The 27,877-nt window shown below is 40.2% G+C and overlaps 1 protein-coding gene across 3 annotated transcripts in view; it reads right to left on the reverse strand.

The window, feature by feature from the left end:
• SAE2 (SUMO-activating enzyme 2) overlaps window positions 1-27,877 on the reverse strand; it is a 151,557-nt gene that overhangs the window by 19,742 nt on the left and 103,938 nt on the right. For all 3 annotated transcript variants that reach the window (XM_089453299.1, XM_089453300.1, XM_089453301.1), the window contains 3 exons: window positions 20,168-20,261; window positions 19,864-20,046; window positions 19,521-19,618 (listed from right to left, as the gene is read on the reverse strand). In XM_089453299.1, the coding sequence (XP_089309425.1) occupies window positions 19,521-19,618; window positions 19,864-20,046; window positions 20,168-20,261 (375 nt within the window). The remainder of the gene's footprint in view (window positions 1-19,520; window positions 19,619-19,863; window positions 20,047-20,167; window positions 20,262-27,877) is intronic.

Genomic DNA, 27,877 nt, shown 5'->3' on the forward strand with positions numbered 1-27,877 from the left:
CACCTTCCGCCTGAATGAAATAGGGCATTTGATAGGCTTCTATCTCAATAGTTACTTTACACATTGCCGAAGTCTCACTTAGCACTCTTACGCCCAATCTTTCAAATGCTCTAGATATGAAAATATTCTTTGACTCCTTCGATGGAATGGATCGGGTTGAAACCAAACCCCGGAAAGAGGCTAGGCATTAGGGCTGTGCTTGCCTTGATTGAACCAACCTAATTTATGGATGAAGCGATATCGTGTGATCCTGAACCAATTCGCATAAAAGGAGCCTCTCTTTCTCACACGTGTGGCTGAAAGGAAGACGTCCTAGGGCAAGGAAGACGCAAAAAGGAGGACGCTAGGACAGCAGGTCATCTCTTTGACCAGCGTTGACCAAGAGTTGACCATCCAGAAGTGCGAATTGGGTGTGGTTGCCTCTCCTATGCAGGCCACAATTTTTGGCATGAAAATTGAGGTGATTTGACCTCTGGTTTGACCGATGTTGACTACCCTAGTTTAGGGTTGCAGTTGACTTCAGAAATCTGCAAATTGACTATACTTTTGGGGTTGTTCAAGGGTTGTTGCTTCAGGCTGTTCGAGGACAAGTTGACCGGAAATTGACCAAGTATTTTAGAGGTCAATTTCAACCAGTTTGACCAAGTTTGACTTTGCTGATCTAGGGTTTGCTGCTGCTGATATAAAATTACAGAATTCAGATTTTGTACTATTTCTCTCTACTGAACTATTGAAGATAAAATAAGATTTGATCAGAGGGTTTCCCTGCATTGGGGATTGTCCTAGCTAGCCGCCACATCTTCTGTCTCTTGTATTGGCTTGTTTTCTATTGATCATTTAATTTTCTATCTGCACTTTACTTAATGTATATGTGATTGCTAATCTGTGGATAATAAAAAGAAAAATAAGTAAACTGCTCTAAGCATAGAACATACCATAATTTAACATTTTGACATCATTCCACCATCCCATGAATTCCCACAAATTGGAATTCTTGATGAAACAATTGCTTCCTTTTAGTCGGTGAACCTTCCAATGAAGATTCCAACAGAGGATCTTGAGTAGCCTCATTCAGCAAATGTTTTCCTTTTGATTGATGTACAATGTGCTTTGCACTAGATGAATTTTTCGTTTTCTTATAAGTACCATTTATGCTTTTAATGAGGTTACCAAGAGTTATATCCTTCCATAGGTGATTGCCACAAACTTCTATCTTTCATGCTTCTCTATGATGATTTCACAAGCTCTTGCTTTCAATGCTTCTATGATGCCATGATGCATCCTATCATGCTCCTTAGTGACTCATGATGGCCATATCTTACAACAAAAAACTTGAAAAACAGAAACTTGAAAAGAACTAGGTGAGGAAGACTATCTCAATCATAGTAGAGATCTTTTACTTCCTCTTTCTTGGACTTCTTCTTTTCAGCTTCCTCCACTTCTTCGATGATATAGGTTTATTCTCCATCTCTTTTGTTATTATCCTTCTTGAGCTTAGGCCCATCTCTCTTTTAATTCCCATATTCTTGACATCCATAGCATTGAATCTTAGCCATGTTCTTCTTTTTCTGAGGACCAAATTTCCCAAACTTTCCTTTTCTCTTTGCCATAGCAGCATATGCTTGATTTTGCTCATTTGATCCTACATCAGTTTTTGCCTTCAGCTTGGTTTCTTCAATCTTGCATAGTGACCATAGATCCTGGAATGGAGTAGCTTCTTTCTTCCCATAAATGCTTGAAGTAAAGTTACCCCACTCCTCTGGTAGTGCATTTAGTACTATGGTGGTCATCTCCTTGTCAGACATTATTTCTCCCAGATCTTGAAGTTGATCCCTTATTTCAGATATCCTCATAAAGTATGAGGTTATTCCTTCTTCTTTTGATATCCTTAGCTTGTAGAGTTCTTGCCTTAATGAGATAACTTCTCCTACAGTGCTTACAGAAAACAACTCTACCAGTTTGTCATATATTTCTTTTGAAGTTTCGAGTTTAGATACATATGGGATGAGGGGATCCTTGATGGATTCTATGAGAATCCTTTGAGCCCTTACTTCCCCTTTCATAAACTTTGCAAGTGCTTGAGCATCTTCTTTCGATGGTTTGGTGATTGAGCCTTTGACATGTTCCATGACCTCATTTTCAATGAGATTCAGATCTGTCCTCTTCTTCCATGCAAGAAAGTTTGAAGCCCCAACCAATTTGTTGCTTTCCTTGCAAAAGACATTTTGACAGATTCAGATGTAGACATAAATATACTTACTTGTGAAGATGCTTCTTCCACTTGTTGCCTCCTTGAATTTGATGATGATATAGATAATAGAGAACTTCTCCTTGATGAAGATAGTTCTCTTCAAGAGTGATCCTTAGCTCCACAAAGAGGGAGATCACTTTAGATCCTTTGATGGTGATGTCCTTGTTGATGATGATCAATGATGACTTCTTGATGATGTCTTGATGCTTCTTGGATGATCTTCTTCAATGGTAAGGACCTTGCTTCAACGAAAGGGAGATTGCCTTAGAACTTTTGAAGATGATGACAATGTCCTTGATCTTGCTTCTCTTGGATGAATAGTCTTCAAGATACTTTGATTTGTAGGTCTCTTCAACTTGAGTAGGGTCTTTGTGGTCTTTTGAGGATCCAAAGACTTCTTCTGGTGTAGACTTCTTCTTCGATCTAGGGTTTTGACACTTCTTTGTAGATCTTGACTTTGCTTTGATGTCCTTCGAGATTTGATCCTTGAGTGCTTGTGTGTCCCTTGATGAGATGCCCTTTCCTTGATTTGTCACCTTAGCTTTGATACCATGTTGAGAAATCTAGGGCATTAGAATTATGAGATTTCTCTATCAATTGCGAATGCCTTCGACTTCTTTAGATTAGGTTATTTTCTTTGTTTAGATTATTATAGTGTTCTTCTTCATCAAATAGCTACCAAAGCATAAACAATAAAGAGATAAGAGACACAACATGTAGGCAATCAGCCAGGGCCAAAACCTCTCCAAGCTGAGAGGAAAACCCAAACAAATTCTTCTTCTTATAGAGACTCAATTAACGAATACCAAGACCAAGACCCTTGACACAACAACCTCACCAACTTTTGGATTCAACTTCTTCTTCCTTGAGACAACGATTGTCAAACTTCTTCCTTCACCCACTAGCTCGGTTATCCTTCATATTTCGATGCATTATATCAATCTTGCAGTTGTCTGCCCTACTTCAGAAACCCTATCACGTGTGATTGACCAACTTTAGAACCTTGATTCTCTTCACTCTAGTTGGAGGTTTCTTCTTTGTCAACTCGGCTTGAGATACACCTTAATCTTCTCCTTGATTTCACCTTCAAGTGTGACTATAATACCTCGGCTCCTTTCTACAATTTGGACAGCATAAATTCTTCGCACCTGTGGAGTGGATCAACCCAAAACAGATCAGAAAAATGGATCAGTTGTCTTCCTCTTTCCTTTGCTTGGTGATGAGGCTTCTCTCTTATGATCTCCACACCTTTTTCTTGGTTCAAATTGCCTTGACTGAATTCTATCTTCAAGTGAGGCCGATCTGCCCTATTTATAGCGGTTTGAGCATCCAAAATAAGCCGACTTCTCTTGGTGACAAGGTCGACATGCCTTTCTAGCTTTATCCTTAGCCTGACTTCAAGGGGAGCTTGTGACAAGGTCTTGGAGTGTTAACACAAAAAAAATTACAATGACTTACATGCCCAAATGGGTCTTCAATCCTTGACATTGACTTTACTAGATTTTATGAATTGATGACCAAACTTAATAGCTCACAATGGGAGCTTCAACTAAAAATAAAATTCCTTGATCATGACACCCATGATTCAAGTATTACAAAAATAATTTTATTTTCTTCTTTACATCAATTACATAAAATCACAATTACACATGTCATTATGAAGACCGAACCTAGTTACACTTTTCAACACCAACCACGATTCAAGCTCTCTTTTACCAATTCCATCAAAATACTCAACCTTTCTTTTACCTTAGTTATCTCTTTCTCATTATTCCTATTTTTACTTTCACCAAGCTCTTCACTATTCTATCCATGTCTTTTTCAATCCAAGTAGCTATGGAACCAATTACAAACTTTTAATGTTGATCTTGATAGTCACATGCTTTTGTTGCACCACTCTAGTGATAAATTATCATCATACATGAAGGATGATTCAATTCAACCATTATTACCATCACAAAATAAATTATCACAACATAAATTCCTTCAAACTAAATTTCAAATATACCCATCATATTGTGAAACCATATGCCAACTTTCATGCATCACCTCATCTTACTTTCATCGTGCTAAACTCATTCCCAAATTACCAATCAAATGTTTATACCATTCATTGTATAACTCCATAAAATACATTTTCACCCATAAATAAAACTAAAGCCAATAATCCCTGATAGGGGTGGGAGACATAGATGAGCAAGTTGTTGGGGGGCGAGCCCGCCACCACATCACCTCAAGGGGCATTTAAGAGGGGATGGTGTGGCCTGCCCCCCACATGCATGTGCATGTGTTTGTATTTGGTTAAGATGAGGAGAGTTATTTCCATTCTTGACTTGGCCTTTGCCATTACAAAACGGAAATGGAGGTTTTGCGGAAGTGACTCAGTGCCCACTCCAGAGTAGGTGGGGTAACGAGTAGGGATTTTCACCACAGAATTCTAGTAAAGAGGTCTTTATCTTGCAATGACAAAGCTTTTTCCCAATTCCTACCTGGTTTTGGCTTAGCCAAAATGCAGTTGGGGCATTGTGGTTACGGTGGTCAGCACGAGAAAAAATTGTGGGAGCGGGCTTCTAAAAGCAAAATTCTCATGAAGCATTTGCAAACAGAACCTCAAGCACGTGGAGGAGCCTTAGTTTACTCGTGGATCTACCGAGAGGGTGCTTGTTCCCTGCGTCTAGGTAGCGGCAATACAGGCAGCTCACCTCAGCTCATCCCCTGCGCCAAGCCGCTCGACATTTCTAGTGGTATATTTGTGCTCTCTATCTCAATTCCCCTCATTCCTAATAGAGTAATTGTTGATTTTTACTTGAGTGGTTGGTTTGTACCTGTTTTTCTCATTGGGAAACAGGGGAGGCATGAATTACGCATCTTGAATCCTTCGTTGATTATCTTTTCTCTTCTCTCTGCTTCCATTGGTAGCCCTACTTCTACTCTCTCATGCTCACATTTTTCGCTTGCGAAAGTCCCATCTTTACCCTAATACCTGCTTTTTCTTCATTGGTTATTTTGCAATTGATTTATTCCCTTGGTGTTTGTTCATCATGAGCACCCAACCTCAACAACACATGCGCAGCCGCAAAGGTGGTCAGGGTGGTCGTGTTCCTCAAAATAGAAATTGAGCCCAAGCCCAAGTGCATTAAGCAATAGAAATTTACTTCGATCCAGTCCCTCTTGAAATCTGAGCAGAGATTAGGTGCCTAGAGACTCAGCCTGTTGATGAGCGCCTGGTTTTCTCTGATTGACATTATAAAGGATGTTTCTCACTAGGTTCCCGAACCTGGACACACCAATAGAAGACAAAAGCAATATATTAACTCAATAAATATATATTGGCAACTAAAAACTCTTCTTGGCAGAGTATTAAAGGAAAAACAAGAGGAATGTACAATATCTACACTGCTCTGAATGATATAAAGTGTGCTTAAATATTTCAACATGCATGTCTAAAAAGCCTGGACACTCAACTAGCTCACCTTGAGAGCCACCTCCAATGTGAGCTTAAGCCCCTAGCTCCTCTCGACTCACAAACGAAAGATCCTGCACCTATGACCTCTTTGGATACCCGAGTTCTGATGATTTACATATATATGCTCCTTTTCAGTATTTCAGTTCACAGGTTGTCAGACTTCCAATTAATTTTGCACTGGTATGACTTGTTCTAAGAAGGTGGTCAATATATTTGATTTCCCTAGAGGAATATTGAGAATGCCTTCGATGATGTTTTTCACACCAATAGAAGACAAAAGCAATATATTAACTCAATAAATATATATTGGCAACTAAAAACTCTTCTTCGCAGAGTATTAAAGGAAAAACAAGAGGAGTGTACAATATCTACACTACTCTGAATGATATAAAGTGTGCTTAAATATTTCAACATGCATGTCTAAAAATCCTGGACACTCAACTAGCTCACCTTGAGAGCCACCTCCAATGTGAGCTTAAGCCCCTAGCTCCTCTCGACTCACGAACGAAAGATCCTGCACCTATGACCTCTTTGGATACCCGAGTTCTGATGATTTACATATATATGCTCCTTTTCAGTATTTCAGTTCACAGGTTGTCAGACTTCCAATTAATTTTGCACTGGTATGACTTGTTCTAAGAAGGCGGTCAATATATTTGATTTCCCTAGAGGAAGATTGAGAATGCCTTCGATGATCTTTGAAAAACATGGACAAATGACAGATCTATGTTGATATTTTAATTTTCAGAGGCAATATAAATTTTAACTGACAAAAATAAGAAATTGAAGCCAATAAAATTTTAAAATCCCTTCTTAATCAAGATATTTCTATTTATGGCACATAAAAAGATCATGTAAAATATCAAAATAGTGCATAAAACCAATTATTAAAGCAGTTGAATACGCAACCTAATTAGTTCATATTTATAAAGAGACCATGCTTATGTTATCAGATTACGCCATGAATTACTCCAAAACGATGACACCTTAAAACCATTCAATAGATAACCTTCAAAATGAACTATTCAACAGATAACCTTCCAAACCAATGTTGCACGAAGCGGGGACATTTTTTGGAAGCGGGGATGTGGAAGCGTCATTTTCCAAAAATCTAGGAAGCGAAGCGTCCGCGGAAGCGTTTGATATATATATATATATATATATATATATATATATATATATATATTTGCATTTATACTCAAAACAAACATCCCAAATACCAAATTAATTGTAGAAGACATGAAAACATGCATATTTTTGCATAAATCAAGATAGATATGGCATCCATGATTCCATTGTAGTTACTAGTATGTACAACAATCATCTATATTCTAGCTATTACAAACATACATCAAATTTTTAAGCATATTATAAAACATAAAACATTTAAGCATATTATAAAACATAAAACATAGAGCATATTATGATTTATCTAGCAAGTGAGCAACTGTCAACATTTGTCATGTCCAAAATTCAAATAATAATGTTTACAAAATATGTCACTTGGTCACCGCCAAGACAAAAAAAGTTCAAAATTCAAATTCACAAGCCTACAAGTCTAATGAGTAATCTATAACAAAAAGTAGTAGATTGTGAATATATCTACTAATCTCTCCTCCTTCCACCATGAAGAGAACGTGGCGACGGGCCTCCACGTTGTGGCAATGAAGAAGATGGTGCCTGTGGAAGTTGTGGCACTGAAACTGATGAAGAGGAACCCCCTGCTGTTGGTGTTGAACCATGGAACCTAGGAACCAAGGGACCAGATGGGGGTGGGGGTGGCATATCAACACGATCATCATCATCCTGGAATCGCTCAAAAAATTCATGCAAAAAAAAAAACACTAGTTAACAAAAAAATTAAAAACATGAATTAGAGAAATGCTTTATAAGGAAAAATTGGAAAATTCATACGACAATGGACATACCTGGATAAGAGCATCCTCTAATTGCTCTAATCGCAACACTCCATCCTCCAAATTGGGCTCCTATGGATTCTTGTCCCAAATCAACAAGTCTTTATTAGACTTTGCATCTTCACAGTAATGGGACAACAATCACGAGTTGTAATAAACATAAACCAAGCTCTCTGCCCAGTCTAAACTCAACCTGTTCCTTTTAACACTGTGGATGAAAGAATAAGAGCTCCAACACCTCTCTGCAGAAGAAGTGTTTACCACCTGTGATAGCACCCGCAATGCCAAAGCCTGTAGAAGTGGAGTACACCCTACATGCATGTTCCACCACTCAAGGGAAGAAAAAGTCTCTCGATCTTTAATTGCATGCATGCTCCCAAATCGACCAGTGTTAAGCGTATAGTTGCTCACCTGTCTCCGTACCAATGCAGCCTCCTCCTCATCAGGGATTAATTTACTCAATGCAGCCATATATTTTCTGTGAACCTCTTGATCTTGGTGTGGTTTTCTCCTGCTTCCCCCCCAGGTGCTGGTGTTGAAAGCCATGATGGATGATAGTATTTAATTGTCAAAACATATGCTAATGCATGCAATGGAACATTTAGCATTTCCCATCGGTTTTCCACCTCTACACGAATATAATTGTACAAGGTGGTATCTCTAGGCTCAACAATGTCTTTTATCTGGCCCAACATGCTATCCATTTGCTCATACACCTCCCCAATTACTGGTCGATTTGAATCTGCAAACTTGATCATGTAATAAATTGGTTTGGTGAATTGCAAAACATATTTAACCTGTGCCCAAAAGTCACTGTCAAGAACAGTGTCCTTGACTGCATTAGCACCATCTATGTCAGTCTTAATTTCATCCCATGTTTCAGCACACACCAGATTAGTTAAAGCTTGTCTCACCTTCACTAGCCGCCTAAAGGTGAGGTAATAACTATCAAATCTTGTCTTTGCAATTTTAAGCAACTACAACTTGGAGTAAGTGCCATAGAAGTAGTTTACCCTTGTATGCCTGTGATGAATTTAATGAGTTGCTTCCCTCTCCTGTAAAGCTCAGTAATCCACCCACATTCTTTGTGCTTCACAATATCATGCATCAAAAGGTTCAATGTGTGAACCAGGCACCCAGACCAAAAGATGTGTGGATGAGTACGCTCAATAATTTTTTCTACTGCCTTACAATTTGCTGCATTATCTGTGATCACTTGAACCACATTATTCGGACCAACATCTTTGATTGATTACAATAGGAGATCTGCAATGTTTTGTGCAGATGCACTGATAGAGGAGGAGTCATGACATGTAATAAATACTGCACCACTAGAAGAAACACCAAGAATATTTATCAAATGTTGGTTGCTAATATTTTTCCACCCATCTGATACAATGGATACCCCAGAATCTACCCACTCATTTGTAAAACGTGTCAAAGCTCTTTGAACCTTAGCTTTTTCTCTTTCTAATAACACTATTCTAGCAATCTCATAGTTGGGGGCCTTGTATCCTTTTGGTGCTTCATTGTTGGCCTTTACCATTTCATGCCAATAGGGAGAGCGAAGCACATTGAATGGTACACCGCAAGCACAAAGAAAACGGACTATCTTTCCATCCACATCATCCCTCCTAGCAACATTAAGGAAATCCCATATTGTTCTTCTACCTCCAGAGCTTGCAGAAGTACCATGAGGAGATGAGCAGCTACCAAATTTAGAGGTTGCACTTGATTTAGAATGAGTTTCTTGTTTCTTGTTTTTTTGTTGTGCAGCCATCTCTATTTGGATGTATTTTCTTCTTTCTTCAGTTGAAATGTTTGGGCAAATTTGTACCCCCACAGGACCCTTTTTTTCATCATTGTCCAGCACCCCACAAAGGTGCCTCCTCAAACGAGTATATGAACCACAATATGGTTTTCCTCCATGACAACCATGAGGGCACACAAATTTGTAAGATCCACCACCCTTTCCCCCATCAAGTTTGGTCACATAGTTCCACAAGGGTGTTGATGTAGCTTTCCCATCTTGTGTTTCAGTGTCCCCTTCAAGTTCATCCCCTTCCTCTTCAAACCCTTCCTCCTCATCATACATTGGGTCACTCATATTGGGACCACTGTCCTCTTGTGTTTCTTCCCTTCTATTCCTATTCCCCTTTGCCATCATTAAAACCAAGAGTGGAATGATACATAGAAGCCAAAAGAACACCATCTTGGAATATGGATATAGGTGGTGGACAACCTGTAAGTAAAAAAGCAAGTAGAAACAATGGGAAAGAGTAGGAGCGGGAGGAGAAAAATACAAAAAAATTGTCAAAAAAATAAGGGAGTTTGGGGTTTGAACTTACCTCTTTAACTCTTGCAGATGAAGTCCTCCAGGCTCTTGCTCCAAGCTCCTCCTCCTTCTCCTAGCTCCTCCTCCTTCACTCCTCCAAGCTCCTCCTCCTTCTCCAAGCTCCTCCTCCTTCACTCCTCCAAGCTCTCCTCTCTTCTCCTCTCCTTTCCTCTCTTCTCTTCTCCTCTCCTCTCTTCTCTTCTCCAACTCTCATAAACTCAAAGTGAGAAAATGAGGAATGAATGGGGGCTTTATTCTCTTCATTCCTCACCTTAACCTCACTCTAACCTCACCCTAACCCACCCCCTTTATGCTAAGTTAACATAAATTTAAAAAAAAAAAAAAAAAAGATAAATAAAAAAATTTGCCTTGCGCGCGGCCTCTTCCGGAAGCGTACGCTTCCTCCTCCGAAGCGCCACGCTTCCGAGGCCCGAAGCGTCGTACGAAGCGTGCTTCGGAGGCCTGGAAGCGGTGCTTCCGTACCACGCTTCCGAATTTCCAGGAAGCGGCAAAAAATCAAGAAGCGGCGCTTCCGAATTTCAAAAGCGCGCTTCCAGCCAAGCTTCCTAGGCGCTTCCGTACGGGACGCGCTTCGGGCCTTGGAACCAGGGGGTTGCTTCGTGCAACATTGTTCCAAACGATGGACGCTTAACGTGATTGTCAATGCACAAAAAGTTTCTAGGAAATCGGCTCACAAATATGACTTATGACGGTGCTGTTCCTCATAGATTTCAGTGGGCTAGATCCAGGGGGTAGGGGCTCACAACAATAGCTCACTAATGCAATGGTTTTCTTAAAACTTGTTAGAAATCCACACACCTTAGGTCTAATCTATGTCTTAACTAGAAGCATAAACACACTAGCACTTAGTTTACTTGTTGTACATACCTAAGAAAATCTCTTTAGCCTATTGTCCTCCTTGGTTGTTGTTGTCCTTTGCAACCTAGCCCGTTGTCACTTGACTGAAGAATTTTGTGCACTTTGGCAACTCTAAAATGGCCTCAATTTTGGTTATCTTGCTACCCACACTACTGGACCTGATACCACAAACTCAGCTTGTTACAGCCCTAAACAAACCTCATTTTTTCCCCTTTTATCCATGGCTAGGGTCCCTTTAAGCTTGGCTTGTCTCCTTATCAATTGGGCTGCCATTTCACTTTTCACTCAACGTTTCGACCCCTACTCAGCTACAACTAGAACACATACCCCACAGACTGTGGCCCTTTTAACTGCTGCAACTACAGCAAACCAACCCTTTCAGTGCCACAACCTTTCTCTAGCAGAGGTTATGGCCTCCTCCAAACACAAACCCAGACTTCGAGTAGACTTTGGCTCTGCGACCTGCAGCCAACACTTCCCCCCTTGCTCCTAACCTTTCCACAGCCTTTTTCTTCCTAGGGTTCTTCCACAAAATTTATCCTTCCTCACCCTCCCTCAAGTTGATTGTGGCTCCTCTTTGAGATCTACACACAAGCGATGTCCTTCACACTTGTGATTTAGCCTTTCCCTTGGCTTCTATATAAACTTGTACAAGGGGTGTGAAACTCCAAGTGGTGTATCCCTTAGCCTTGTTGGTCGACCTAAGCCTACTTGACTCATAATTAAATTAAATTTATTAAATTCATTTTATTGGGTTTCAAGACCACTCCTTTCGTTCCAAACCCCCAAACACAAACCACAAAGCCTCTAGGGCTTTTCCACTCAGAAATACCTATCGAGCTACAAAATTTCAACACTCCCTTTTAGTGAGGAGGGTATTTCCACCACTACCTGGAAGTGGCCCTGCCTCTGAATCTGTTGCAACCACATCCTTCTAGAAGATGTGGATCTTCGAAGACACCATGCTCCTAGAAGCCTCCCGCTTTAGAGTATCCTACATGGTCATCTGAACCATGACTTTCCTTGTTCCTCCAGCTCCATGACTTTTCCTTGCATGTCCATCTGAACCATGACTTTCCTTGTTCCTCTAGCTCCATGACTTTTCCTTGCATGGCCATGACTTTCCTTGTTCATCTAGCTCCATGACTTTTCCTTGCATGGCCATGACTTTCTTACATGTGCCATGACATTTATTGCATGATCGTGACTTTCCTTAAATGGCCTCGAAGAATCCACTTCCTCGCTTGAACCTGAAGGTTAGACTTCCACTGGACGGCTAACTCTCTCTCACAGTATCCCTTTGAAGCCAAAATCCCTTTGAGCCTACACAACCTTCCCTTGGTTCACTCTGCTTTCCCTACCGAAAAGTAACTTTACCAAAACTTAACCGAAAAGTAACTTTACCAAAACTTATGCACATGTTGCAACTGAACTTGTGTCCTTTAAAGGTCAATCTCGAGCTATGGTTGAACACAAGGGCTAGTCCCCTTTAGACCACCGCAACTCAACCCTGCAAGTGTCCTCATCCTCGTGGGTCAAACACCTCATGTGCACATGGCTCCACTGTTGAATGTGCAACTCTGCAACCCAATGAGGATATTATCTCACGATCAACTTGCCATCCACACAAAGCGACCTCATCCATGCCAAAGCACTCCCTACCAAGGCACCTGAGTTGTCTTAACTTAGTTTGACAAGTCAACAAAAGTCCATTAATGAGGTCAGCGACTTACCCCACAACATACTATTGTGCACAATGTTCTCCACCAATCCACCAAAACTCCCACCCTGTCTCGTCACCAAACTAGTCAAGATCGCATCTCCAACATGTTCTCTGCTAAACCTCAAGCTATCCAACATATCCATGGCTTCGTATCTAAATTTTTTGCTCCAGGTCTAGCCAACTCACTTGGCAACACCACTGCTTCCTACAACAATCCCACGGCTCCCTCTCAAAGCTACCACTTGTGTACACTCTAATCTAGTTACCCTTGAAAGTAGCTCTGATACCATGTTAGAAATCCATGCACGTTAGGTCTGGTCTATCTTAACTAGAAGCATAAACACACTAGCAGTGCCTAACTTCAAAATGACTTGCACAACCGAAATATAAGAGCAATCAGATCAAAGTACAATACACAAGAAGTATGGCCCAAACATGTTTCTTATGAGTCCTTTAAAAAGAAAAACCTAAGGGCTCACGCAAAAGGATCATGGCCCTTTACAATCCTTGTACAATTGCCAATATCAAGTCTATCCTTTGTTATGTACACCTAGGGTTGAGGCCTAGTCCATTATGCTCTCATTTGCCCAAAAACAAAACTTACAACACTTAATTTACTTGTTGTACATACCTGGGCAAATCTCTTTAGCAATTGTCATCCCTGTTGTTGTTGTCCTTTGCAACCTAGCCCATTGTCCCTTGACTGAACAGTTTTTTCCACTTTGGCAAACCTAAACAAGCCTCAATCATGGTTAACTTGCTTCCTACACTCTTGGACTTGTTGCTGCAAACTCAACCTTCTTCAGCCAACCTGTTAAAGCCCTGAATAGACCTTGTTTTTGTCCCTTTTATCCTTGGCTAGGGTCCCTTTAAGCTTTGCATGCCTCCTTATCAATTGGGCTACCACTTGATTTTTCACCTAGCCTTTCGGGCCCCTACTCAACTACAACTAGGGCACATTACCCTACAAACTAGGACCATTTTAAGTATTTCGGCTAGGGCAAACCTTCCCTTTTAGGATTGTGGCCTTTCTCCAACAGAGGTTGTGGCCTCCTTCAAACACAAATCTGGACATCGACCAGACTTTGGCCCTACGGCCTGAAGCCAAACACTTCAAACCTTACTCCCAACCCTTCCAAAAACTTTTCCTTCCTTGGCCTATTCCACAAAATTGATCCTTCGTAATCCTCCTTCAAGTTGATTGCAACGACTCCTTGTGCTCTCCACACAAGTGATGTCCTTCACACGTGATTTAGCCTTTCCTTTGGCTTCTATATATACTTGTGCAAACGGTGTGAAACCCCGAGTGGTGTGTCCGTTGGCCTTGTTGGCCGACCTGTGCATACTTCACTCATAATTAAATCAAATTTATTAAATTCATTTTCTTGGGTTTCAAGACCCCTCTCCTTTGGGTCCAAAACCCCAAACTCAAAACCACAAAGCCTCCGGGGCTTTTCCACTTGGAAATACCTTCTAAGCTACCAATATTCAACAAAACTTGGTGGCAGCAACTCAATGAGAAAGATAAATTCTTCAACATTTTTTTGTAGGCGTCACATCCAAATATGCTCCTTAATTATATGAGATTCAAACTCTCTGATCTTATAATCCGTTGTGCTCTCCACTTTGTGAAGAGGCTTAAGCCAGCTTTGATTTTCACAATCCACACTTCAATGTTTTGCAGTGTCCATGCAATTGCATACAATGCACATTAATCAAGTCTCATACTGCACTTGAATACAACGCACAGTCCTTACTTCCATGTTGAATTTTTCTTAGGCCCTAGATCTGGTCTAAGGCCAATCACACACACAAACACACTAGGAACCCTCAACGTACAAGCACTTTGAACAGCGGAGATCTACAGTAGTGAAATCTATTGAAGAAAAGTGTAACTAGGTTCGGTAATTGTCAATGCAAATTTGATCTTTGTACTTGTCAAGAAAAAGAATTATTATTTTTATAAATAGTACGAATGAGTTTCTTGCTCATTCCATAGGTCTAGGAAAGTCAAAAATTATAATGAAGAGCTCTACTTGAGCATCTATGTAATAAAAATGGGTCAACCTCCAAGACAAGCACCATCCTTCAAAGAAGAAGTCTACAAGCAAAACGTTGAAAAAAACATCATCTCGGCCTGTATAAAAATAAATTAAATAATTGAAAGATGACATGTCGGTTCACCTGGATAAGTCGGCTCAAATAGAGTCATAACTCCTATATCTACCCAGCTGAGCTATCCACAAAAACACAGGAAAAATCTTGGATATCTCTGAAGTTTTCGGAGGTATAGTTCAGGACTTCAGATGGCACAGTAAGACAGAAAATCTCGGATAGCTCAGTGAAGACAGTATCTCGAACTTGTCTGAGATATCTCACAGGATCTCGAAAATGATGACAGAGCCTCCTCCTTGATGGCACAGTCTCGGTGAAGGAGAAGATTTCCTTGAAGTAAACCACAGTGGCATAAACAGTGTTGGCATAAACATGATGGGAAGATACTCTGTCTCAAGAGTGCAGTAATATGATCTCAATGAAGACACAGTCATAAGACTATAATCTCAGTTAAGGGTGCAACCATGAGACAGTGGTGATCTCAGTGAAGTTAAGGATAGACATCAGTCAAATATGTGGAAACCTCATTGAAGATTTCGATAAAGGAGCAGCCCGTGACGCAGCTATGATGATCATCTCAGTAGTAACAAAGGAAGAGGATTGGTGTCTTAGTCTTGGGGTGGCATAGAGGGTAAAATATAATGGTCTTGGTGTTCGTAAATTAGAATCTCTATAAGAAGAATTATATGCAGGTTTTCCTCTCCAAGAGGGAGAGGTTTTTGCCCTAGTAGAATGCCAACTTCTTGTGTTCTTGTCTCCTTGTTTTGGTAGCAGTTTGATGAAGTAAACAGACACACTCATAATAAGAAGAAGATCAAGATAAGATAAATAGTAAAAGAATTTCACAAATTGTTATAAAGTATAGGAGGGTGACGGTTGCCTACTGCACCATGTTTTGATCTCCATACTCCTCTTCGTTGGTGACTTGGTCATGTTGGCCTCTACTCTTGAGGGGTTACAAAGAGAAATTGACGTGGTAGCCAATTTTTGTGACCTTCAACAGTTGAAGATCAACTTGGGCAAAACCAAGATTATAATCATCAATGCCTTGAAGAATTCTATTGCAAACCTACACTTCTACTATTGCAGGACAGAGATTGAGATCACCACATCTTACACCTACTTGGGGGTATTGTTCACTAGGCCTAGATTTGGTATGCAGCAGACACTCCAACATCGACTCTTTAAAGGTTACGACTCCCTAGTCCTCATCTAGCAGCAGTGCTTCCAAGCACAACTCCAAGATATTTCATCCAAGCTATACCTCATTGAGGCCATTATCAAATTCACAGTCCTCTAAGGCTCTGAGATCAGGGGACCCAATTTAATAAAGTCAAATTGGGCCACGATGGAGAGAATCTAGACCATACTTCTTCGGTGTATCATCAGTTGCAAACACACAATTCTGCATCCCATTATTCACGCAGAGTTCGGGGTCCACCCATTTCGCCTTAAGGTTCTTTTTCGCTTGGTCACTTTCCTCCATCAAGTCAGGGCTTACAGAGATTCTGCTAGTAGGAGAGAGAGATACCCCTAACTTGCACTTTGTTCTTCAAATGCCACCGCTTTGGATACCCCCTCAGGTTGTGCTCGTGGATGGTTTGTAGAGGCATTTTGACTCCTTCAGTGAATCACCATCTCCCCAAAGTGCCTTCCTCCATTTAGTTTCTCCCTTGACCAACCAACACATCTCTTACTGACTCGACAAACACTAAATCATGACATTAGAGAGGATATCTACAGATTATACATTCAAGTCAAGTCACTTGGATATCCCCCTCAGTGGGCCTTGGCTCAAAGATGTCCTTCTACTGAAAGCATTTTTTGGAGTTGTAGGATGGCATCATTGTCCACCCCCCCTTATACTCACAGGCATTGGATGCACTCACTCGGGATCCCACTGGGGCAGTTTCAAGTTGGGTCCCATCAACTTTGAGAGGAGACAGATCACCATGTACCACGATCCGATAGCGTCTTCCAGTACTGAGATGCACCTCATTTTTCAGTGCCCTATATACTATGAGATTAGAGGACAATATCATTGCCTATATAGAGAGTCCAGAGGATCCCTCTCTACCTTATTTCAGTACCTTGATCAAAGATGCCTAGCACTCTTCACCAGGGAGATATTTAGACACATTTCTCAGATCCTAGATACCCCACTTCACTCAGTGATGATTTAGATGGTCACATCATCCTTTCAGGTTGATCTGGCTTATCGAACCAACAAACGACAAGCTAAATTCCAAAGTATTTTAGATAGTAGAGCAGAGAGACCTCGAGTCTCCCCTTAGCCCCCACCCCTAACACTTTGGGAGGCCATCCAGTACCCTCGAGACTATTCCAAAGATGTCGAACATCGCATCAATTCACTCACAACAAGAGCGTTAGAGGGTTTAGTACCAAACGGTTCCCGAAGAGGTGCTCCCCCACTCAACGAGTTCCTCCCCAACCCCAGCAGAGCAGCCAGATACTTATCCAAAGCTTCTTTCCCTTGGTCTCGAAAGTTAGCAGTATCCCTCGCTCCTACATCACCCTGGGATCATGCAGCCAGACTCCTCATTGGATCTTCCTCCAATAACAAGCCAACACCATTGTCGCCCACCTCGTCGTCAGCTATCAAACTCGAGAACTCATGACATCATCTACCTCCAACCCTAGACTTATTCACTTAGCCTTCTACATGTTCCGGTTATATACGTGTCTATGAGGTTTTTTTATTATTATTGTATCCTTCTTTACTTCCTTTTATCCTAGATTTATCTTTGGCATTTTTCTAGGAGTTGTGTTTGCACTCCCACATTGTGCTCATACTAGTTGTATCATTATGTCCCATTGACCTATTTATGGTCATTTGTTGGACATTAATAAAATCATCTTATCTTATCTAGTTAAGCCACCATTGTATAAATTCAAGAGAATATTTCATCACTCAACAACAAGAGGCCAAGTTTACAAAGGATAAATGTAATTAGATGTCCATTCAAAAGTTCTTATCTCAGTGACAACTAACAAGAGGTCTATGTGTAAGAAGATGCAGGTGGCAAAATCCATATTGAAAAAATAATAATGCCAGGGTGTTAAACAATAAACTTCCTAGGAACAATATCTTAAAAGCAACCAACAGAAAACCATATGGAACAGCAACAAAAGACATATAGGAACATCACTTGCACTTGCATGCAAGCCATTTATGTGGTTTGAATCATTGTAACTGTACAAGTATTCTTGCCCCTTGTCTTCTAAAACCTAATACTTAAGCTACATTCAATGTTCAGTCCCCTCCTAGGAACAATATCTTAATAGCAAACAACAGAAAACCATATGGAAAAGCAACAAAAGACAGATAGGAACAACACTTGAACTCGGATGCGAACCATTTATGTGGTTTGAATCATTGTAAATGTACTTGCCTCTTATTTTCTAAAACCTAATACTTAAGCTACATTCAATGTTCAGTCACCACAATATCAATCCAGATATTGATTTGCCCAATTTTTGAAAACCCAGGATCCAGATACATCAGGGAAACAACAAGTAAAAAAAATAAAAAATAAAATTATTATTATTATTATTAAATTTAAATTTACAACAAACCAAAAAAAAGCAAAGTTAAGAATCAAAACATTAGAACTATAAACAAAACAAAACAAAACAAAAATATGATCAATTGGGCTTTGATTTAGCAGTCATGATAGGCATTGCCATGTAAGCAACCCAACTTCAAATGAAAAATCTTGGTGGGCGTAGAGCCCATTGTGTGTGCATGATGACCTCTTGAAAACAAGTAACAATTCCAATAAAAAGATATACATCCCCAGATATGAATTAAAGAGTAGTATTAGTACTTATATTGCTTATCATTAATACTAGGGTTACTAATTAATAACGTAATCATTTAATTTTCTTGCCATACATTATTTATTATTTTATTATCAAAATTTGAAAATACTATTAATAAGAGTTAATTATTAAAAATACTAGTAAGCATATTCATGTTATCAATACAACAAATACAAACCAATCCCAATGAAAAGTCGATGGCCATACCTTATGCTATGCTATTTGAAATGCATGGTTAACTTAATTATTAAACTGACTAATATGACCATGAACAGTTATAAAACATTACAGCAACCTGCTTGACCTAGGAAAGATTTTATATGATTTTATAACAAAACATCGGAACACAACCCACAATGGAAGATTAAGGAGGAATGAGGCTGCGGAAAACCATAAGGAGGAGCAAAACAAGAAAATCTGTTAGGCCAATGACTGCCCATTCCAGTTAGATCCCTGATACAGCAGAAATAGAGAACGGTTGAATCAACGGAGATGAGTATTTGCACACAGACCAACCAGAAGTAACACACTCCGACAAAGACCATGTGGCTCGGTTAGCAGCCCAGAGTTCTCAGGGACCTAATTTGGTAGCATATTTCCTCTAGGACTAACCTGCACAGCATAACTGTGTATTCTGCCGTTTGAACAAACTGCTTGACTTCATGATGAAAAAGGTCAATACGTTCGAAAGGAAAGAACACGGGTCAAAAAATGTATGGCTCCCACCTTCTGGAATCAAGGCAATATATTTTTCAGAAATATTTTGTGCCAGATTTCGTTGTGCATGGAAGGGATCTGTTTTGGTATCTTGAAATCCGGATCTTATCTAGATCCTGATGAATCTGGATCCAACCAATAGATCCACAGATCCAGCACCCCAAAGGGATGGATCCAGTAACGTATATTAAAAGTCAGGTAAAGAAAATTACATCACAACTGATATAGATTGCAAAAACTGAAAGAGCATTTCAGAACCAAGTGCATATTAATACCTGTGCTTAATATTAATACTGCATAAGAACTCTTGCTGGTAGTCCTCTACTGTAAGAATAACACCATTTGTGATTGGAACTGGAAATTCTGCTAACGTCTGGAAAGAGATGGAAAAAATTTGAGATAGAAAACAGAAATTATGAATTTTGAAGACATAAGGCAGAAACAGAGATTCAATGTCAATCGAATATTTACAAAGTAGAAACAGATATTAGAATTTGCATACTACCTTGAAAACAGTTTTAGTCCATACTCTCTAGGTTCAAGGCAATATAGCCTAATTAGAGACAGTTAGTTTGACAACATGTAGGAAAAAGTGCAAAACAAAAACTTTGGCCATACCTTCTCTAAGTTTTGTGCATAATGTGCAGCAACATCTTCCTCAATGTCATCACCAGACTCAAACAAAAGTGTAGAACCATGCATGATCAATGGGGAATTGACACCCAATTTAGCCTTGACGGCTTTTTCTATAATATCCTTCAGTTTTGCTTGCTGAGTATTCACCTCTAGTGATACAGGTGTCTGGTTAGGAACCACACCGACTAATTAGTTAAGAGCCAGAAATCTTTCAGAAAGAAATTAAATTTTCAATACAACATTGTCAACCAAGAAAAATGATAACCACAATAATAATGAACCATACCCTTGAGCATACATAACAAGTTCTGTTGGGTTCAAATGGCTCTACTGGCATCAGAAGCATCTTCCTTGATGGATGTTGTAAGCAGTATGTCATTCTGAAAAAGCATTCAATTTAGAGTGAATGACTCGGGTATTTTTAACATTTCTACAGTAGCAGACTTCAAACCTCCAAACAAACAAGACTATAATGCACCATGGTTAGAAATTGCACACCTCTACAATTCAATCCTTAAACAGAAGGAAAACCATAATCACTTAATTTATCCATTTTTGAAAAGACATTTCAAACTCAATTAAGCTCATATATAACTCGAAGAAAGACAAAAAATATAACGATGTCCACTAAATGACCAAAATCCATGAGCATGACTGCTGAGTGCATCAAGAATATGGAAAAAGTGCTTAAGGCCCTGCCAACTTAGGCCAAGAGCAACCAAAAACCAGGATAAGCTAAAAATCAAACTGCAGAAGAGCATTTGTGGACAGCAAGCCACCCAATCCTCAAACCAGTGAATCCCAGAAGTTTCTGCTTAGCCTCAGACAGGTTCCTGGTTCTAGAATCTGCCTAGGATAGAGAAACTGCTATTTGATATCTTAGGAAAGCCCAGAAACAGCTTGTATTTTGTGTCCATTCCCAAAAGATGCCAGGAACCTTAGGTTGAAAGTATACTAGGAGTATCTCTTGCTCATACATCACCCACAAGATCATACAGTCTTATTGTTAATTTTTGGTATGTTCTATGCATAGAGCAATTTACTTCAATTTTTCATATTAGTTCAATATCAATTCCAGATTAGCAATCACATCAGCATGATAGTAAAGTGCAGATAGAACATAAACATAAACAGCAGAAGACAAGAGGAAACAAGATGTGGCACCAGCCAGGGACAAACCCCAATGTGGGGAAACCCTTGATCAAATCTTCTTTAGTCTTCAATAGTTCAGCAGAGAGAGAGAGAGAGAGAGAGAGTACAATGATTCAAAGTCAATACTGACTTGCCAAATAAAAGATCTTCACCATGAAGATGACACAATGGAGTTATACTCCTGGCACCAAGGACTGCAGCTCGGAATACTGATAGAGCAGCCCTCAATCTTCAACTGATTGCAGCATATCAAGCTTCTAGAATAAGGTTCTCCAAGGTGAGACCCTTACACCACCATGCTGCTCCTTGCTGGTTGAATCAACCTCAACGCAGTCCTTCTAATATCATGTTGCTGGCTATGGCCTGCGGCCTAGCTCAGCAAGACTGGGCCTGAATAAGGTCCAAAGTACTGTCTCCTAACAGTCTCAAAATCTGCCCAGATTTGTCTTGCAATTGTTCTCCAAGGGAAGGCTGTCCCCTTTACTATTCAGAGTAGCCTTCTAGCCCTTAACAGTGGCTGAACAATGGCTATGCCCTCCTCTTATTACAGTGGCATCCAACAGCCCTTAGAACAGGCCTGTGGCAGCTTATTAGAGTGACTGTTAACCCTCCAGCAAGTGCTCAATCAAACCTCCTAGCCTCGGCCTTCAAGAACAAGGCCTCGGCCTACCAACCAGCAGTTCTGCCCTCTAATTGGACCCCTGAAACAGCCCTTAAATGTCCACGCTGACCAGTCTTCTTCTTGCTGCAGCTTAGGCTCTTTTCAGGGGTCCACTGCAGCTATATCTCTTCCTTAACTGCTGCTAGGGATCTCCTTCTACTGCAGCTAAGTTTCTGCGCTTACGGCTTCTTCTGACTGCGGCAAGGGCATCCTTCATTGACTGCATTTAGGGCACACTGAGACAACGTATTCTACTTTTCTTAACTGCGGCCAGGTCTCCATTAAGACAGTGTTTTAGACTTCATCTTAACTGAGAATAAGTGCCTCCTCTTGCTGCATATGAAACCCTTCTTGACTGCGTAGAGGTGTCTCCTCCTAGGACTGCGGCTAGGTCACTTTAGAACTGCGGATAGAGCTCCCTCCTTGACTGCGAAGAGCCTTCTCTTTTGACTGCGTCTAGGGCTAGGGCTAGATCTCCTCTAGGGCACGTATTCTCCTTTCGATCTCTCCTACCACCAAAACCCAAACAAGTGGATAGAGATCACACGAGATGTGTGTCCAAAATGACTTGTAAGTCACCTCTATTTATAGTGCAATGTTGAGATAAGTTGGGGTAATTTGGCTGCTAGCCAACCTTGACAAATTGTCAAATAACATAAATAAATTCATATCTCCATGAATACATTTCGGAATCGGATGATCTTTAGATCAATCCTACACCTCTCGGTGAGAGGAATCCAAGAAAAATATCAGCTGCCATAAATAAGATGACCCACATGGATTTCGGCCCTAGTTGCCAATTTAACACTCCCTCTCAACTAAGGAGAAATCCATCTGCTAATCCATTTGTCAGTCCGTACTATCTCTGCCATCAATGCAATGCCCTACACTACTCTATTCTGCTCTGCTAAAATATGAAGAAGTGATCGAGAATGTATCATACCATTCTCTACTGACCCGAAATCAATCCCATATAAAGAGAGTGTATCATACGACTCTTGCTGATCCGAAATCAGTTCCAAATAAAGAGTGTCTCATACCACTCTTACTGATCCGAAATCAATTCCAAATAAAGAGAGTGTCTAATACTACTCTTACTGATCCGAAATCAATTCCAAATAAAGAGAGTGTCTCATACCACTCTTACTGACCCAAAGTCAGTTCCAATTGATCCTAGATCAATATCATCCTAGCATTAGGAGTACGATAGTACACGATGCGTCCATCGGTAGTACTATGGTCCCTATCCTCATTTCCCTGCTCATTGGCCAAATGAGAGGTACTTCCCATGAGTCGCAGACAGCATGGGTAGGATGTCTCAGCAAGAGAAGGATGAACCACTCATCCTGCCTACATGTCACCATGGGGTATCCCAGGGGAAGGCTGAACCACTCACCCTGTACACAACAAATCACTAGGGGAAAGTTGAACCACTCACCCTATGACTGTGTCTCAGCAGGAGAAGGATGAACCACTCATCCTGCCTACATAGCAAACCAATAGGGGAAGGTTGAACCACTGACCTTATTGTTGCTCATCGCTCCAAGAAGTACCCCCAAGCCCCCCGGAGCTCCCAGAGCTCAATGTCCATATCATATGGGACCCTTAGGAGAGGGTCTCTCCACGACTCCTAGTCGTTCTCGGAAAGTCAAGAATTTGACCTTTCCGAGGGGCTTTGTCAGAATATTGGTGACCTACACATCAATCCCAATGTGTTGGAGCCTTCTTGCTCCTCGTTGTACCATATCCCAGATAAAGCAGTACCTGATGTCTATATGCTCAGAGCGATCATAGAACACAGGATTCCTCAACAATCGAATCCCACTCTAGTTGTCACAGAAGATCATGATGGTATCCAGCACATGTCCAAGCAGCTCACAGAAGAGCTTCTAGAACCAGATAGCTTCACAGGAGGCCATACTCTCAGCTATGAATTCAGCCTCAACGGTGCTCAAAGCAACCGACTTCTGCTTCCTGCTCATCCAGGATATCGAAGCAGAACCCAAAGAGAAACAGCACTTAGAAGTGCTTTTGTGATCAATCACATTGCCTGCCCAATCACTATCGGAATAACCTGTTGGAAATAATACTGAAGGGGGGGTGAATCAGTGTTAGCAAATCAATAATCATTTCATTTCCATTATCAGATTCACATACGCTACTTCAGTTTAGGATACCCGCGTGTATACGCAACTGTGTTTAATGCAACTAGCGTATATCCAGTAAACTTATGATTCAGTTAGTTGATCTTCAATGAGTGCATCAGAACATTATTAACCATATAAACAGTAAACAGGTGCGGTAAAACAAAACAGATCATCACACATAAGAAGCACACATGAACACCATGATATAAGGTGGCAACCCAATGTGGGTGAAAACCACCTGCTGCAATTCGTCTCTATCTTCTTTTAATAAGAAACTTCTTTTTACAATATTTCTATACTGGTGCAGTCTTATACCAATATGCAAGCTTCTACCTGCAGAAGGCTACAACCTCTCTCATTCTTCCGCTTCTCCTAGAAGGGAGCTACAACCCCCTTAGCTCTTGTACCAGCTGTTGAAATTTGGTACCGGAGGACAGGTGGTTCCCTTAGGCTTTGATCTTTGGCCTAGGGAAAAGTGTCCAAAAGAATTTAATTTTTCTCCTAAAGTGACTTTATAATTTTATAAAGTTAAATCTAATTTAAAAGTGACTTTAAGTGATAAAGTTATTAAGTCTAATTTTAAAGTGACTTTTATAAAGTCAATGAAAAATTAGAAAGGAAAAGTGACTTTGGAAATAAATGACTAAGTGGGTTTTTATTAAAGTGGGGTGAATTAAAAAATAGAAAGTGAGATTTAAATGAGCATTTAATCTCAACCATTGATCTAAATCTATTTCAGCCATTGGATTTAGAGATCACCCAAAAGTCACTTGGATCACCCAAAAGTCACTTGGAGTTATATTAAAGGAGGAAAAGGAGGAAAAGGTCATTCATTCTTTCATGAGCAGATTGGGAGAAGGAGAGCAAGAGAGCAAGAGAGATTTCTGAGCAGGAAGGAGAAGGAGACAGCAGCTTGGCACACATTCCAAGGCAGCAGTTGAGCAGATTTGTACAGCTGATTCAGCACATAGTGAAAGGCAGATTTTTGCACAAACATCGAGGAGCAGTTTGCTGATTTTTCTGCACACAAAACGGAGGTCGTACAGCATTTATTGCTGTCCTGTTTGCTGTAATTTCCAGATTGCTGTGAGGCACGGGAAAGGAGATAAGTTGTAAATTTGCTTGCTGATTTTTTGCTGAATAATTCTCACTGTAAAAAGGCAATTTTCAGAAATAAAGAAGAGCTCTCAAACTGGTTTTCCCCAAGAGTTGTAGGGGGTTTTTCCAGGGTCAAGTTGACCAAAAATATCAGTGTTTTAATGTGTTTTAATGGCTGTTTTTAATTGCTGATTTTTAATTCTGCAATTTCCAGCATTCTGAAAAATTTCCAGAATTTGTGTTTTCAGCAATATTTATTTTTTTCAGTCTGTTAAATGTATGGTTATGGGAATGGGCATTTAACTACATGGGAGAAATAAGGAGAAACTGAAAACCGGGGTGGGAAAACAGAAATTTTTACACCAGCTAATGTACTAATACGTAGGTGCGGACCTACAAAAAGCTACAACCTTCTCTTTTCTTCCAAGGATCATGTTTCATAAATTTTCATACTGGATCCATAAATACAAAACAATCACCACTGCAATACAATCATTAACTCTAAATCACCCAACAACTGAATCACTGAAACCTTGTCATTAAAAAACAGTCACCAAAACACAGAGCAAAGCCCAGAACTCTGCAACAACCACTAGAACCAATAGCAACCTCAAATATAATGTATACGCTACTTGACTGTGTCAAACCAGCGTGTATACGCCCTTTCACCAGAGAGAACCCACGTACAGATCTGAAAATAATTACTTATACCTTCGCTGCAATTTTCAACTTCAGATATACCCAGAACATAAGATATAAAGGATAAGACATGCGTCAATATTCAGATCTATTCATGATCATACCATATAATGATAATGCATTTTAGTCTTCATGATCTCAGTCCATCAACCATTATCAACCACATAGGTGCCTCCTTGGTTCAGATCAAGCAAAGCATCACAAACGCATAACCAGCATACTAGATCTCACACTTCATCAGATATTCATCACTTGCACGCTTGCATTTTGGCCTAATGATCTTCTTCTCCTTATATAGGTTTAGGCCTCTTTCAATACCATGGTCCAAAACCACGTAGGACCAATACCTTGGACCCAATACCTGGGGTCAATACCTCGAACCAAATACCAAAATACCATGGACCAAATACCACGAACCAAAACTTAGATTCCCAACATGTATGCGCCTTTCCTTCTGTAAACGTGCGTGTGTACGTATATGCAACTTGGTATATGTTGCACCCGCGTGTATACGCATCCTTCTCACAGCGAATCTGCATATACCTCTTTGATCATTCTAGCTGAACTATGATCTGTCATCTAGGTGAGTTGCCATCAAGGACAACACCTGTATCATAATGCCAACAATCTCCCCTTTTGGACTTGATGGCAACATCCACACCAAGTCACTCTCCCCCTTTGACATCAAGGGCAAAGGGCAGATCAAGATATTCTCTCCCTTGATATACATTCTGTTGTCCATACTCCCCCTGAGTACATGCTGAAATCTCTGATTGAGCTCCCCCTTTGTATATGCTAAGATGTATCACTCTGTCCATGCTCCCCCTGAGCACATATCAAGTCTAAACAAGATCATGATAGTCATCAGCAACTATCATACATCATATGATCTGCACTATAAGCATCTCTCATCAACATCAGCAACCTGTAATCTGCAATATCATTTTCTTGACCAACCAACAGTAAGTAGCAAGATGTATCATTTAGCCACATAAGCATTATCACCAAAGTCTTCTAACCACAATGCCAACAATGCATTATTTGAAGCATATGCTCCCCCTGAACCTGTGCCAACCACCATATCAGACTTCTTTTCCTGTTCTGCTGCTTTTTCTTCAGAGCTCCATATACGCGACTCTGAAGCCTCCAACTCGCGTATATACGCGACTTCTATTTATAATATCTGCGTATGCAAATTGGAATACTGAAGGTCTACACTTTCAGTTTCCCCTGTGTCTATTACATCTGCTAACTGGGTTATGCCACCTCTTTATGACTCTAATTCTGTCTTCTTCAATACCCAGAATTGCGATGATGTATGATCATTTTGCTTTGGTGTCTGAATTTTGCTCCTGCATTCCCTTACTTTATGTCCAAACTTGTTACATGCATAACATCTTACATGTTTCATATTCCTTTTATTGCAATCAATAGCTTTGTGACCAAACATATTGCAAGCAAAACAATATCCCTTAAAGTACCTGGAACGTGATGATCTTTTTGTGTGATGGTCTTGAAGCACTCTTCTTCTACATCTAGCTGCAACATGTCCAAGATTATGACATTCATAACATTCAATATTACTCATCAGAGGAAATAACCGTCTATCACTTCCATAGTTAGGAGCAAAAGATTTTCTTTGACGAATTTCTTTCCTTGGTTGCTGCTGGGGTTGACCATTTATCTCCTTGTTGATCATTTCAGATTTTGCATTAGAATTCCTTCCCTCACCTTGTGAGCTAGACTCACCTTCAACAGTTTCATAAAAACCAAGACCAGTTTTGATAGCAGGGGATCTTTGACTACTAAGAATATCATCCAAAATCTTAGTACTGTCCTGAAATCGTAACAGTTTATTCTTTTCTTCTAATTTACCTTTTAAGATATTTACCTCAACCTGATGTTGTTCTTCCTTTTCCAGATATTGCTTCTTTATGTTTTCTTCAACTTTTCTTCCTTCTTCCACTTGTTGCCTTAATTCGAGCACTTCATGCTCTTGTTCTTCACGAGCTTCTTTATTCTGCTTCTTTGATTCTTCAAGATCTCCTTTTAGAGAGAGGATCTTAGATTCAAGTCTCTGAAATGTTATGCTCTGATCTTTTACTACATCCTGCAGCGGCTCCCTTACTCTGGTTACTGTCTCCAGCTAATCTTTTAATTTGGTAACTTCTTCTGTTTCTACGTCCTTATTTTCATATGCCATGAGAAGTCTAATGTCTTGATCACTATTGGATGAGTC

Source organism: Pinus tabuliformis, chromosome X, assembly GCF_031772625.1.
Source record: "Pinus tabuliformis cultivar Carrire ecotype Pingquan chromosome X, CPIR1, whole genome shotgun sequence".
Taxonomy (NCBI): Eukaryota; Viridiplantae; Streptophyta; class Pinopsida; order Pinales; family Pinaceae; genus Pinus; species Pinus tabuliformis.